The sequence below is a fragment of the Hyperoodon ampullatus genome (assembly GCF_949752795.1).
Source record: "Hyperoodon ampullatus genome assembly, chromosome: 2".
NCBI lineage: Eukaryota > Metazoa > Chordata > Mammalia > Artiodactyla > Ziphiidae > Hyperoodon > Hyperoodon ampullatus.
The window spans coordinates 35,828,525-35,844,779 of NC_136915.1; the positions used below are offsets into that span (position 1 = coordinate 35,828,525).

The 16,255-nt window shown below is 38.5% G+C and overlaps 1 protein-coding gene across 1 annotated transcript in view; it reads left to right on the plus strand.

Moving 5' to 3' along the window:
* The window catches only part of CCDC30 (coiled-coil domain containing 30), a gene marked incomplete at both ends in the record, with an annotated part of 78,037 nt that overhangs the window by 18,017 nt on the left and 43,765 nt on the right, over window positions 1-16,255 (plus strand). Inside the window, 4 exons of the mRNA XM_079698213.1 lie at window positions 1,763-2,006; window positions 5,530-5,709; window positions 10,789-10,998; window positions 14,310-14,464. Coding sequence (XP_079554339.1) covers window positions 1,763-2,006; window positions 5,530-5,709; window positions 10,789-10,998; window positions 14,310-14,464 — 789 coding nt within the window. The remainder of the gene's footprint in view (window positions 1-1,762; window positions 2,007-5,529; window positions 5,710-10,788; window positions 10,999-14,309; window positions 14,465-16,255) is intronic.

The window sequence follows — 16,255 nt, forward strand, 5'->3', positions numbered from 1 at the left end:
TACTTTTTATCTCATGTTTTTAATCATTTAAATATATTACCTCTAAAAAACTGCTGAGTTCAAAATAAAATATTTAATTCTTTTTTATACAGTGTTAAAGGAATTTTAAAAGGGAAAAAACTCCATAGACACAATTTTTCCTGTGTTACTTTCCAGTTTTTTCTATATTTACATTTCCCATAGTATGTGTTATATTTATACACATATATATACATATATATTATTTATTGTTCTACCATCTTACTTTAATAAGTATTTAATGTTGATGAATAGTCTTCATACCACTTTCAAGTTGGTTTATCTTTAATCCTCTTAGCCACTTTCTGTGTCTCCATTTAATCACTATTTTGAATACCATGGTTCTGAGCATTATTATACAATCAGCTTTTTTCTTCTTGTCAGTTATTTTATTTCAGTAAATTCATTGGTATGCAATTATTCAGTCAAAAGATCTGAACACTTTTATGGCTCTTCATCCATATTGCCAAACTGCCTTCTTGAAGAATTTGAGCACCAGCTATAATTTGTGAAGCATCCTGTGCTAAGCCCAACAGTACCTGAAACAAATTTAAGATTAAGGGAATAAAAATAAAATAAGCAGACTTGTGTTCACTCTACTTTTCATTCATACTCTCTAACCATGAAAGGTACATTCCCTCCCCTTGGGTTCTATGGCTCACAGCCTTTTAGTTTTCCTCCTCCCTCTCTGGCTTCTGAGCCTCCTCTTCAGGCCTCTTCCCTCTGGTTGTTCCTTACAAGTCTTTAGGCTTCTGTCCAGAATGATCCTCCTCCTCTTACTTTCCCGCTTCTCCCTGGCTCATCTTAACTAATCCCAAGGTTTCTGCTCACATTCCTCTGTATGTGTCTTCACCCCAGGCATGTCTCCAGACTATACCTATATTCCCCCTTCTTGGGCTACCATTCACTTGCCCATTTGCCCCAGTCAGAAATCCAAGTGTCACTCATTATTCCTTTTTCTCCCTCACCTGCCACATCCAGCAAATGACAGATCATATCAATATTGTCTTCTAAATATCTCTAGAATCCATTCCTCCTCTCCATCCCCACCATCCTATTCTAGTCACCGTTGTTTAGTACGCAGATCACAACAGTCTCTCAACTGGTTTCCCTGCCACACAGATTACAAATGATGTTTCTAAAGCACACTCTCTTTTGCCTCTGGGCTTTTACCTATCTTATTTATTAAGTCATCCAACAACCCACCCTCCAATATATACACACACAAGCAAGTATGCACACATCCCTACTTTTACATTTGCCTAGCTTGTGCGTACTCATCGATCAGATTACTTATTACTAACTTAATATAATCACTTGTTAACTTATCCTTATTTTTCACTAAATTGTAAGCTCCTTAGGGACAGGGATTATGTCCTATTGTAGCCCTAGTGCCTGCCAAAGTGCCTGGTGCTTATTGAGTGATTTTTTAAAAATCTTTATAAGCTGTATCTGCCCAATGCCATACTAAAAGTTGAAAAAGTGAAAAACTCACTTAAACTGGTTGTTTGTCTATACCTGTAGACAAAAATCTATGATGGGTCATTTCCCTGAATATGAGTAAAAAAGATATGACTCATTTGTTTTCAAAGTTTATTTCCAAGAATAAGATAACTGCTCTGCTATAGAATTCAAGTTGAAAATCTTGCTCACAGCACTTTCTTTACTGGTAGATATTTTCCCTCCATATTCTGCTCGTATAATGAGCATTTTGATAGTCTTTTGTTATTATATTTGTGCTAAGTCCTGAATTAGGAGAAAGTAAGCAGAAGGAAATTCCAGAGGAGGCAGTGAAGGAGGGCACTTTTCCAAGAGAGGGACAGAAGGAGGAGGACTCACAGCAGAAACAAGATATGAAAGGTGAAGAACAGCAGTTGACCTTGAAGCCTGGGGAAGTCATGAGGCTCAGAAAAGAGCTGAGCTGTATGAATCAGAGCCTCCTTCAGTCTCAGAGCCCTGGGGATAGCTCAAATGACAGTAGCGTCCAGGTAGGTGTTATAAACACGTGGTCTGACTGGCTCCATTTCCTCTGATCAGCTGTGGATAGAGGCTTAATTTTTATATCACGATTAACGTATATTTGTTGAGCAATATCATAACCATGGCCCAAATGTTAATAAAGTAGCAACCAAAATCTCAGCTAAGCCCATCAGTTGATATATTTTATTATAAAGTGTTCTTAGCCTTCTTCTAGGCTCAGCAGGAAGGAATGCTGATTGATTGTCAGTGTCTGCCCTGGGCAGGTGGGATAGAGAATGGCAGGATTTGTGCCACATTTTCTGTTCCTGGTACCTAGCCTCAATATACAAAATACATTGTTTGGCGCGGGGGGGTGGGGCGTGGGGAAGGCCACAGTCTTGGAATTGTTTTAAATATGGCTATTGCTATTTACTAGAAATCTGCCTGCAGGAGAAATAAAAGGAGTGACTACACCTCAGTTCTTTTACCTCAATTTTATTGGTTCCCTCTTGTACAAATTAAGATTTCCCTACACACACTTTTCTAGGAATTATTTTGAGATCTATAGAGGGAGGCTTTGTACTCATATGTAAACCATATTCAGAAGACTGATAATATACATTTGAGAAGTGATTCAAGTGTACATTTAGAAAACAAGGAAGACTATTAGTAAAAGAAGTCAAAAATATATTTGAAAAGAGGTTTGGATAGAGTGAAAACTAGGCAAGTCATAATAAACAAGGAAATTATATACCTGAAAGGAGATTCAGATACATTTGAATGAGAAGGAAGTCACTGGATTTGTTCAGAAGACCAAAAGGAAGTATGACATCACATATTCAAAAAGAGGTTGATTTTACATATCCCAGACAATCCCTTTATTGGGCAGTGGGGCAGTGTAGGAGGCTTGGGCAGAGGCTAAACACTGTGGTCACAAAGATGATAAAATCTTTGCTTATGAGCTTAAAATAATCAGTGAACTTTTAGAATAATGAAATTTACAGTATAAGAAGTCACACCCTGGTTAATTTATTAATTTTCTCTAAGTTACCCTTTCCCGTTATTTGAAGAATCATTTCTCAGTACTTGGGGGGAGGTGAAAAACTATTAAATATATAAAAACTCTCTGGGAAATCAGGGAAAATAGCCATTTTGTGAAAGGACAAATGTATATACCACATAGCCAGCAATTTTTTTCCATAATAATGACTTTGAATTATTGAAAGAAGAGTGTTATTCTTATTCATTTATTCAACCAGTATTATTTATTAATTGAATATCAATTTTTTTTTTTTTTTTTTGGCCATGCCACACGGCATGCAAGATCTTAGCTCCCCAACCAGGGATCTTAGTCCCTTGACCAGGGATTGAATCCATGCCCCCTGCAGTGGAAGCACGGAATCCTAACCACTGGACCACCAGGGAATTCCCATTAATTGTGTATCTATGATGTGCCAGGCCCTGTGTTAAGGTACATACAGCAGTAAATGAGGTAGACGTGGGCCTCATGGGAAAAAATAACATATTTGTGTTATTTGGATTAATATTTCCCAAAGCACTCACACACACTATTTTATTTACTTCTTTAAGCAAGCAAGGAAGAAAATACATTTTAGACAGATTTTTGTCTGCAGTGTGCTGTGCAGTGATAATTTCAGAACCTCTTTCTGTGTATAGGGTTCTTTGACCTTCTGATAGCTATAGATTGTTCTACTTTTTAGTTCTTGTGTGTGTGTAGTTTTTAGTCTTCACCCCTGTTGTCAGGTTATGGTGGTAATACTTTGCTGCTTTCCATGTGTACTGTGTCTTATTAATCTCATAATGTGCAAATTTAGGTAACTATAGGCTGAGCGCAGATACCAAATTTTAAACAATGCTCATAAATGGCAAATATATAGGGAAAAAACTGTGAGAGCCTCTATTATGAGTAACTATGTGAGCTATATTGTTCATATGTGTTTTGTGACATCATTTGTGGCTGCTGATGGCCTTTGGGGGCTTAATTTCTGCTGTTCAACAGTATTCCTGGTGAGGTTGCAGTAGCTGAGTTCTAGATATTATTTTCCCACTATTCTTGAAACATATTTGAACCACCATTAATTATCTTAATTTTATAGGTTTAAAATGTAGTTTCACATATTTTTACTATGCTCTAGGCACTATACTTAATACTCTGTGTATATTAAGCAATACAATGAGGCAGAAATATTATTGTTGCCACTTTATAGATGAAGAAACTGAGGCTTTAGAGAGGTTAAATAATTGGCCTAGAATGACACTTTGTGGTGGAACCTGGTCCGTCTCCTTTACAGCCTGACCTTTTAACAGTTTTGTCATCTGCTTCCACTTGCTGAGAAACTCAAAGAAAGCATATAGTCCTCACGTCAAGCTAATTTTCTAAGGAAGGCTGGCAAGCTGGCTCCCAAAAGCCCTCCCAGGGTGTCTGTCTTAGATTATCTTGGTGAATTTATCTGTGATTTGCCCTTAGGCTTGCAGTCTCCAAAACTTTGATGTAATAGCCCCCACCCCCCAAAATAGATCTGAGTCTTGGGGATACATTTACATTAAACCAAACTTTCAAGACTATTGGGTAAAATCAGAATGTCAATTAGGTATTCTTCTGTAATAATGAATAAATATCACTTGAACATGTGTAGATGAACCGTGCATTTACCCATAGCGAGCTAACCAGGGATCTTAGATACTTGCAGCTCTTAAGACAAGCAAATTGGATCTAGATTGCCTTTCTGACTAAACCAAGACAGGAACTGAAGGGCTAACAGGACTTGGGCAATTCAGTGTGGCAATTCTGTTATAAGCAAGAATAAACTAGAATAATGACATGAGCTTTTCAGAACCTCATGAACAGGAAGCACACTGGACCAGGACTCAGGAAAAAGACAGTATCTTATCTATTGAACTGGAGAAGGTTGAATTCTTTGTCTACTCAGCATGGCTGTGTGTGCCTACCTTTCAGAAAATCTAAATAACTCCTCCTTTGGTCACGGGAGTTTTATTGTGCCAGAGAGACCTGGCAGGAGAGTGTGCTGTTGAGGAGTAACCGAAGGAGAATCACTGGGGAGTGAAAGGAAAGTGATGAGGAAACCTGGTAATTTAGTATCTCTTGCTAAATGTTCTCTTCCCCTTTGCCAACAGACACTATGCGCGCATGCGCACACGCAACCCACATACACGTTCACACACTGCATCTTAATATGTTGACTCGTTGAACTCCCTATTTAAAGCATGTTTTGCTCTAAAACTGCCCACGCTTCTGCTCCACTTCATTAATATGAAAAATAAGAAAGTTAATTTTCTATGCTTAATTACTTTTGTTCGCGTAACTTCTTCAATATTTTCACTCTAATATAACAGGAGTTAAACTATAAGAACATGTACAACTAGCCATACGTGTAAAAGAGGAATTGGCTGTAGTTAAGCTAACTCCAAAAGCATTTACATGTGAATAATCACATTCTGACAACTGGAACCCATGTTTTACCAACATTCTTTCAAATTGTCCATGTTCCCCTTGTAAAACGTTTGCTTTAGTATCCATCTTCTGGAGAAAAACTGAAATACCAGCAGCAAGAGGAGCTACAGCAACTTCGCCAGAATTTGCACCGGCTCCAGACTCTATGCAACTCAGCAGAAAAGGAGCTTCGATATGAGCGAGGAAAGAACTTGGACTTAAAGCAGCATAACAGCTTACTTCAGGAAGAAAGCATTAAGGTAACTCCAGTGGGCGTATCCTTCATTTAAGAGTCTCGATTGCTCAATTTACCCTGGGAATAAAGGAATCAAAATTCCTCAACTTGATAATTCATGACAGAGTCCCCAGATGGGTAGACAATATGAGCTATCTGGTAACTCCCTCCTTTAACTTCTCCCTACCGAGTAGGTACACAGCTCAATGGTTTCTCTGCTGCTGAAAGGCTGTGTGTGCTGTCAACCTGTAAATATGAAAAGGTTTAAGTTACTCAGTCTTTTGAAATCATTACCTAGACCTTTTAGCACTTAGTAAATTTCGATGACCTGAACTAAATCCCTGGTGGTACTGCCCTAGTTCTATCTCTGGATGTATTTGTCTCTAATAGATGCATTCATTATTATTGGTTGAATCAAATATCAACTGCACCAAGGCACAAATCATGAGAGGGCAAAGTTGTTCTTCCTGACATGAGTGCATCAGAAATTTGGGGGAACATCCCCCAAACATACTTGTTTTAAAATAATCTATATAGAACTGCCATCCACAGATTCATCTAAATTTTATGAAACACAGGGGACTTCCCTGGCGGTCCAGTGGTTAAGACTTCATGCTTCCACTGCAGGGGTCATGGGTTCAATCCCTGGTCGGGGAACTAAGATCCCGCATGCCACACAGTGCAGCCAAAAAAAAGAGTAAGTTTTATGAACCACAAAAATGTTCAAACTGAACCACCATGTAAAATAGAACTTTCTCTGAATTGTGGTTCACTTCTGTAAACATATACTAGGAACCTAATATAAGCCCCTATATAAGATTCTGGAATTCAACATTCAACAAATATTTATTGAGCATCAGTCCTACACAAGGCAGGCCATCTTGCCAATTCTGAGGGTTTAATGATATGCAAAACAGACACAGTTCTTATCCCCTAATGCAGGGGTCAGCAAACTTTGACCTATGGGTCAAATCCTGCCTGCCTTCCATTTTTGTAAATAAAGTTTTATTGGCACACAGCCATACCTGTTTGTTGACATATTACTGACGGCTGCTTTTGCACTACCAAAGCAGATATGAGTAGTTCTGACAGAGACCATATGGCCCACAAAGGCTAAAATATTTACTATCTGGCCCTTTATATGAAAAGTTTGCCACCCCTAGTGTAGCAGGATCAATGACCTTATTCAAAAAGCAACATAAAAATGGATTAAGAAAGGTCCCTACTTTTAAGGAGCTCACAGTCTAGTAGGGGAGATATGGAGGAAAACAAATAGTCATTTATTTCAAACTTCAAAGGAAGCCCTTTTGGGAGTTCTAGGATTATTTGGATAAACTTCTTCCCTATCCTCACCCTTCATGGTTTTTTGAATTTGATCATATTCCCTCAAGCCTTTGTATTTATTTTATTTTATTTTATTTATTTATTATTATTTTTTTTTTGCGGTACGCGGGTCTCTCACCGCTGTGGCCCCTCCCATTGCAGAGCACAGGCTCCGGATGCACAGGATCAGCGGCCATGGCTCACAGGTGCAGCCTCTCCGCGGCATGTGGGATGCTCCTGGACCAGGGCACGAACCCATGTCCCCTGTATTTTTTTTAACAAATTTATTTTATTTATTTTTATTTTTGGCTGTGTTGGGTCTTCGTTGCTGTGTGCAGGCTTTCTCTAGTTGCGGTGAGTGGGGGCTACTCTTCATTGCGGTGCGCGGGCTTCTCATTGCAGTGGCTTCTCTTGTTGCAGAACACGAGCTCTAGGTGTGCGGGCTTCCATAATTGTGGCTCACAGGCTCAGCAGTTGTGGCTTGCGGGCTCTAGAGCACAGGCTCAGTAGTTGTGGTGCACGGGCTTAGTTGCTCCGCGCCATGTGGGATCTTCCCAGACCATGGCTCGAACCCGTGTCCCCTGCATTGGCAGGCGGATTCTTAACCACTGCGCCACTAGGGAAGCCCCAAACCTTTGTAGTTTTAAATTAAACTCCAAATCTTTCTCATATTTTAAGACAACCTTTACCTTTCCCTTCAAACACCTTTCTTAGACCCTTTTAACTGTCCACTTTGAGCGTACTCAAGAAATACTACATCTTTGTCAAGGCACAATAACCATAACAACAGATCATGACATCTTATATATGGTTGGCACCCTATAAATATTTGTTGATTAATGAACGAGTCCTTCAGGGATGGGTAAATGAGAGCTTGATAAAAAGAGAAGATATTTTTTGTTCTGTTTTAAATCTCCTTCATGGTGGGGTAAATTATTTGCCATTTCAGTAATGAGACATCATTCTTTTGGCTGGTCCCTTGGACCAGGCATTTACGCAGAGTCATATGCAATAGCCAACTACGTTATAGTGACAGTTTGTCCACTTTATCTCTTATAAAGCTCTCAACCCTGAAAGGTAAACATTTTATAGATGAGAAAACTGTTCAGGGGACTTCCCTGGTGGTTCTAGTGGTAAAGAATCTGCCTTCCAATTCAGGGGACACGGGTTTGATCCCAGATCAGGGAACTAAGATCCCACACACCTAGGGACAACTAAAGCCCGTGAACCACAACTGCTGAGCTCGCGCCTCAACAAGAGAACCCGTGTGCCGCAAATTACAGAGCCCACGCACTCCGGTGCCTGCGCACCACAGCTAGAGAGAGAAAACCCACATGCCACAACTACAGAGAAACCCATGCGCCACAACGAAAGATCCCGCATGCCTCACCAAAATCCTGCATGCTGCAACTAAGACCCGACACAGCCAAAAAACTAAAAAAATAAAGAAAATTTAAAAATATATATATACATATATTAAAAACTGTTCAAGTAGCAAAGCTAACAAATTGTGGAGTCAGAATTTAAACCCAGGTCTGTTTTTGTCTTTCCTGTGTAGAGTTATCTTTCTGTATTATCCCTTTCCTCAATTTGGGGTCATTTTCGAACCTCAGCTTTGCCAATTTAGAGATTACTTTTTAAAATCCACTCAGAGATAATCGAACTCTGGGTCTCTGGCTAATGTTAGGCGTACTTGTAAGACTGGTTAAGAAACCAGAATACTTATTCGTTGCTTTTAAACCTTTTTATTGTGAAATATAGCACTCAGGAAGTACACAAAACATAAATATACAGTTTAATGAATTGTTGCAAAGTGACTACCCCTGTAACCACCACCCAGGACAAGAAATAGCACATTGCCTGCATACCAGCAGCCCCTGCATACCTCTTTCCCACCATAATCCCATTTCCTTCCATCTTAGCAGGAACCACTAATTTAAGTAATTACTCTCTTGCTTTACTTTATAGTTTTACCATCTGTGTATGAATTCCACACAGTATGGTTCAGTTTTGCCTGCTTTTGAATATTTTATAAATATAATCAATCAGTAAACACACCTTGTATCTGTCTTCTGATGATCTACTTTGTTTGGAAGATTCATCCATGTTGTGGTGTATAGCCATTGTTCATTCGTTTTCTTTGCAGTAGAGTATTCCACTGTAAGGAAATGCCATAATTTATTTATTATTTCTATGATTTATGGCCATATTGCCTGTTTCCACGTTGGGTATATCAAGAAGAATGCTATAGGCTTGCAGAGCTTCAGGCTGAGAGCGGTTCTGCCACCACCAATACTGAGACACTGTACTGAATCCTCTTCCTGGTGCTTAAATGCCCCGATCTGAAGCTTAAGAAGCCACCCTAGAGGCACATGTCATTGGCCAGAACAGCGTTTGCTCCAGTGTTGTCATCTTATTTCATCATTACCAGCATTACCAAAATGCTGAGCACTGTCTGTAAGACCAATGATCATAGATCTCAGAGGCCTTTAGCTTTCTTGACCTATGGAGTAGGTGGATAATATATTATGAAACCTATACGCCCTTTCTATTTATAATAAGTTTAAGTTTCATAATCCTGAACCAATCCAATGCACCAAATATTCCAACACTCAGTTTCTTCTTTTCTTTAGTTTCTTTGTTTCTTCTATTCATTATAAAATCCAAATAGAAACCGGTGGGACAGGAGATCAGTGGAAGAAGGGGGATTAACAGGATGATTTTAACCTGGCAAAGGCCACATCATTCAAGGCCAGGCAAGCTGGTGGGATATGTTCTCAGAGTGTTGGGGAAGCCACTGAAAGATTTAAGCAGGAGCGGGGGTCAAGTAGTTCAATTTATGTTTTTAAAAGAACACTTTGGCTGCAGTGTGGAGAACAGATTAGAAGGGAGTAAAAATGGAAGTGGCATGACCAGTGCTATTGCTATGGCCCAGGATAGAGAGGATGATGACCTAGCAAGGGTGGTGACAGAAATGACGAAAATGGATGCAAGATGTGTTGTAGAGGTAGAGTGACAGCATGTGCTGAATAGGCTCACTATGGCAAAGGAAGGCTCAAGGATGGCTCTCAGGTCACTGGCCTGAACAAAAGGTTGGATGTTGGCCTTTACTGAAATCAGAAAGACTGAGAGAAGAACGCTTTTGGAGATATAAGCAGAATCAAGGAGTTCCATTTTGGCATGTATTGGCATAAAAGTGGTATTTTTAAATCATGAGAATGAACCTAGAGAGAGAACGATTCACTCTCTAGGAAGGCCTAGAATAGTCCAATAATGTTTAGAAGTTGAGTGCACTAGACTAGTCTACAAACTAAACCAAGAAGCAACAGCAGAGGTAAGTGAAAACTAGGAGAGGTGGGTGTCACAGACTCCAAGAGAGGAGAACTTTTTGAGATGGATGGAGTAACTGCTACTAACAGGTCAGTTGTCCACTGGACTTAAATTCTGACCAGGGAAGGTCAGTAGTGCTCTTGGCACTACTGAAGTAGTGGTAATGAAAGCCGGCTTGGAATAGATGGAAAACAAAAAAGGATGGAAACTCTTTAGACCATGTATGTATAGAAACCCTTAAGTAAATTCCTTTGTCCAGCTGCCGTCTGGCTGGATAGATTTTGGCAAACCCTACTAACACAGAGCAGCTCCAGAGAGGTAATCAGCCACATGACGTTGGTATTTGTCAGCTCTTGGGGGAATACACTTCCTTGAAAGCTGCTTATTCTAGCTCACATTCACATTCATTCCATGCTTATTTTTGTCACTTTTATTTATTCCCCACCTCTAGATCAAAATTGAACTCAGGCAGGCCCAGGAGAAGTTATTAGACAGCGCAAAGATGTGCTCTTCACTCACGGCTGAGTGGAAGCACTGTCAGCAGAAAATCAAGGAACTGGAGCTGGAAGTACTTAAACAGGCCCAAAGCATTAAATCACAGAACAGCCTACAGGAAAAGCTGGCTCAGGAGAAATCTAGAGTTGCTGATGCAGAGGAAAAGGTAATTATCTTCACACTTAATAAATAACATGCACTGGATACTACTACTGAAATCCTGTTTCCCTAAGGATTTTAAAAAATAGATACAGTGCAAACCTGATAGAATTCTAGGGGTTTTTTCACTCTCCCCTGCTTTCCTCTTTTGACGTCACCTGCTCCTACGGTTCCAGTGAATCTTGTGTTTTTTAAGACTGCATGAACTCAAAAAGGTAAATTTCATTAAAGCTATAACATGAACTTAAAGAATTGAGACCAAAGGACTTTATATTATTTATAAAGTATATTATTTATACTTTATATTATTAAGTCAAATTTTAAAGGACTTATTCTCCTGTCATTTGGATTGCTCGTTTATTTAATTTTTATTTTGTAACTTTTGGAGGGATGAGTGTTGTGAAATGAACCATTTTGAAATACCGCCCCTGCATTTTAGACTGCCTGACACCAGGTGGCAGTAGTATGTCACACTTAAACGTTTTGATCTGTGGGTTTGGGAGTCAAATCTTACATAAAAAATATTTCATCAAACCACATAAATATAAAACAAACATCAAAATTAGATGATAACAATATGGCTTAAACTCAAAAGCCCAATGTTGAGCTAAAGAAGCCAGCACAAAAGAGTTCATACTATGTAATTTCCCTTATATGAGGTTCAAGAATAGACAAAACTAAGCTGTTGGTGATAGGATAATGTCTTTATGAGGGGTATGGAAGGGGACATGAGGGAATCTTCTGTGGTGCTGGAAGTATTCTTCATCTTGGTCTGGAAGAGGTGGTTATATAAGTAAAACTTCACTGAGTATGTAAGATACGTGTACTTTATCATATGTATGTTATTACTTTTAAAAAAAGTAATTGGTAAAATTGATAAAGATTAGTAAAATTTTTAAATTTAGACATACTAAATATTGTTACTGGATTTTGTGCAACAGGAACGCATATTCTGACTGCAACTGGAAGAGTAAACTAGTATAAACACTTCAGAACTCAATTTGGCATTAGATCTAGTTAAGTTAAAGATGTATATACCATGCAACCCAACACTTCTACTAGGCATAAACACTAGGGAAACTATTCTATATCAGTATACGGAAATATAATCATTTTCATGGTAACATTGTTCCAAACAGCAGAAAGTTGCAAACAACCCAAATGTTCACTGACATGAGATGGAAGATGTAAACTGCATATTTGCACAACAGCATACAACAGTGAAAACGAATGAACTCTAGGTACTTGCTGTAGTTAATACAATATTGAATAAATACCAAATCACCAAAAACACAGTATGATTCCATTAATATGATGGTCAAAATAGTACAAAATAACAACTGAGTCATACAGAAATACATATTATTAAAAGAAAAAGCAAGAAAATGATTAACACAAAATTCAAGATATTGGTTTTCTCAGGTGAGGAGGGAAGGGGAGTGATCAAAAAGGGTCACAGAGTAGACTTAAAGCATATTGGAAATGTTCTGTTTCTTAAATTGGGTGGTGGGTTCAAAAGTTTGTCATTTGCCCTTGACAGAGAAGCCAATGGAGCAATACTTTCACTTGTGGAATTAAGATTGGCTATCTTTAAGGAAGCATTTGCCCTAGGCAGAACTAAATGGGGCAGCTCAAAGGAACTTGAGCTGGCCTCAGCTAACTGGCTGCCCAATGCCATTGCCCGTGAATCATTCTACATCTTCGCCTCTCCTATGGTGAGTGGGCTCTGCAGAGACCTAAGGCTAATGCAGTAAGCCCTTCTCTTAGAAGAGGACTGCCATTCACTGGCATCCACTGAAAGTCTGTGGGGAACATGGTGCCAGACCATTGTAAAGGGTTTGTTGTTGCATCAGGAATACAATAGAGGGAGAACAGCAATTCTGCTGAGAACTATATATCTGCCAAATATTTACTAAGCACCCACTACATACTAGTCACAATTTTAGGTGACATAAGAGTTTATAAAAAATATGTAAACAAATTAAAAGGAGATCTAATAAGAAAATTTTAATGACACTTTTAGTCTAACATGTAAATTCTAAAATAAAATCATATATCTCTCTTTCAAATTCATAAGTCTTATTCTTAGTTCTACCAGAGCATTAAAGAATGCACTACTGAGAATTCCCTGGTGGTCCAGTGCTAAAGAATCCACCTTCCAATGCAGGGGACGCAGGTTCAATCCCTGGTCGGGGAACTAAGATCTCACATGCTGTGGGGCAACTAAGCCCACATGCCACAACTACTGAGCTCACGCGCCTCAACTAGAGAGCCTGCATGCCACAAACTACAGAGCCCATGCGCCCTGGAGCCCACATGCCACAAGTAGAGAAAACCCACACACCACAACTAGAGAGAAGCCCGAGAGCGGAAACAAAATGTCCCGCATGCCTCAACCAAGATCCCGAGTGCTGCCAACTAAGACCCGACGCAGCCAAATAAATAAATATTTTTTAAAAAGAACAAAGAATGCACTACTGGTGCTAGGCAATATGCCAATAGGTACTTGGTTTGTAAGAGACTTCTATTTTGTTTTGAGATACTTATTCGTGAATTTAGCCACACCATGGAGAAACTAGACACTCTCACATGTTGCTGTTAGAGGTGTAAATTGGTCTAAAACCTATGGAGACAGTTTGGCATTATCTGTTAAACAAACAAACAAATAATAATAACCTTTGCCCTAGCAAAATACACATCTCATAAGTTATTCTAAAAACATTGTTTGTAATAGTATTGTTTGGAATAGTAAAAGATTGGAATCAACCTAAATGTCCATCAGTAGGGGACTAGTTAAATAAGTTATGGTATATCCTTACAGTGGAATGGTATGCAGCTGTAAAAGAGAAGACAATTCTATATATTATATAGAATATGGAAAAATCACCGAGTGTACTACTATAAAAAAAGCAAGGTGCATAAGTACATGTAATATACCATCATGTGTGTAAAAATGTTTGTATGAGGAAGAATAGTATTTGTTTAAATGTGCATAAATAAATCTCTGGAAGAGAACATAAGAAATTAATACCAGTGATTACCTATTTGGTGGAGGAAAACTGGAAGGAAGACAGGATAAGGATGGGAAAGAGACTTGTCACTCTAGCTTAGTTTACCCACATACACTAAATTACATGAATGTATTACATATTGCAAAAATTAGGTAACTTAATTCTAAAATTTAAATAAATCTAGTCACACTGTTTACTTTAGCTGAGATTTTTATGTTAGCACTACTGCTTGTGATTTATATGGTATTTCCCTAATTGGAAAATATGTCACACTCAAAGTTTTATGTGTAAACTCCTTTCATTTCAGATTTTGGATCTGGAGCAGAAATTAGAACATGCTCATAAAGTCTGTCTCACAGACACCTGTATTTTGGGGAAGAAGCAATTAGAGGAAAGGATAAAAGAAGCAATAGAAAATGAAGCTAAAATAAAGCAACAATATCAGGAAGAACAACAGAAGAGGTAAGAGGAGCAAAGATGCCATTTTTCCATGGGCGAACCACAACTGAGTTTATGAGCAGCATCAGTTTACCACTGCGTTTTCTCTTTGTCCCCACTGAAGTAAACTCAGTCATAAAGCCTCATATATTGATATATACATAGCACACTGTATTCTAATTGTTTATTTTCCTGCTTGTCTTTCATACTAGAGTGTGGAATTCTCAAGGGCAGGGATTATTTCTTGTTCTGAAACACACTTGATGCACCAGTAAATCTTCTTGAATTAATGGATTGCCTATGAAATATGATACCCTGGGATTTGCTTTTCTAACTCTAACATGATTGGCACAAAATGCGTACTAGAATGTGGTTGGTGTTTTGTATTTATCAGCTGATTTTCTTCAAAGAAGATCCAAGTACTTTACAGGCATCTTAATCATTAATAAGCTGCTACTGGGTAGGAGCTGTCATGTTTGTTTCTAAAAGTATTTTGATTATTATTAGGATTCTTTCTTAAATGATCTTCTTGTATATCCTAAACTTCAGTAACTGATGCTTCTTACTTCTATGGCACTCAGAATGATTCACGTATGTCTTAAGAAAAATATGGTTCTAACTACTGAAAAGATATATAGATATTCACATAAACTATTAAGCTCGGAAACTTACTTTAAGCTCCAGTTGGAAGCTCTAGCATAGAGCCTGGCACTCAGTAGGTGCTCAGCAAATATGTTGTGAATAAATGAATGTTTGAATGAATAATGAATTCACTCAGTTAGGTACGATAGAAAAATACTTGTCTCACTGCTGCTTCTACCAGGATGACACCCTCCTCCTGTTTTAATAATACAAATAGATCCTGAATAAACTACAATAAGTATACCTTTTAAAGCACTGCTCACAAAGCAAGAGAAAGCTCTAGGGAAAGCATACAATGAAACAAAACAAAAATAATGAATGGTAAACAAGCTTATAATTCAAGGGGCAGATAACACTATCAGCCCCAGGTTCAAGAGAGGCTGAGGTACTTTGCCACAAGGTAGGATAGCTGAACAAGAGACTCAAGTATGAGCTGGGCATCTTGAAGTAGCTAAGGTGTTCCTCAATAGGCAGCTCCCTTGCTTCCTAAGAAAATCCAAATTATCTCTGGGGGAAAGCAGCCTCAATTTAGATATTAAAGGACCCCCATGTATTAAGTTTAATCAAATATAAGCTTACAAACAAAAATCACCAAATAACACAAGGAAACTGGTTACCATGAATGAAAGTCAGCAGGAATAACAAACATCAGATTTATAACCCCCAAGAAGTTCACCAATTGGAAGACTAGATTGTAAAACAATTGTGTGAAGTTTATGAAGAAACAAAAGATGCAATCAAAGAATTGAACAGGAAAAAAGCTATTTAACTTTCCAGAAACCTGGATTCTTATGTTTGAAGTAGGAAGAGTGATACCAGTTCTATACATCTTTTGTGAATATTGGCTGAAAAGAAATACATAGAAGAGACCAGAGGGCAGACAGCAGAAGCAAGAAGAACTACAATCCTGCAGCCTGTGGAACAAAAAACACATTCACAGAAAGATAGACAAGATGAAAAGGCAGAAGGCTATGTACCAGATGAAGGAACAAGATGAAACCCCAGAAAAACACCTAAATGAAGTGGAGAAAGGCAACCTTCCAGAAAAAGAATTCAGAATAATGATAGTGAAGATGATCCAGGACCTCGGAAAAAGAATGGAGGCAAAGACTGAGAAGATGCAAGGAATGTGTAACAAAGACCTAGAAGAATTAAAGAAAAAACACGTAGAAA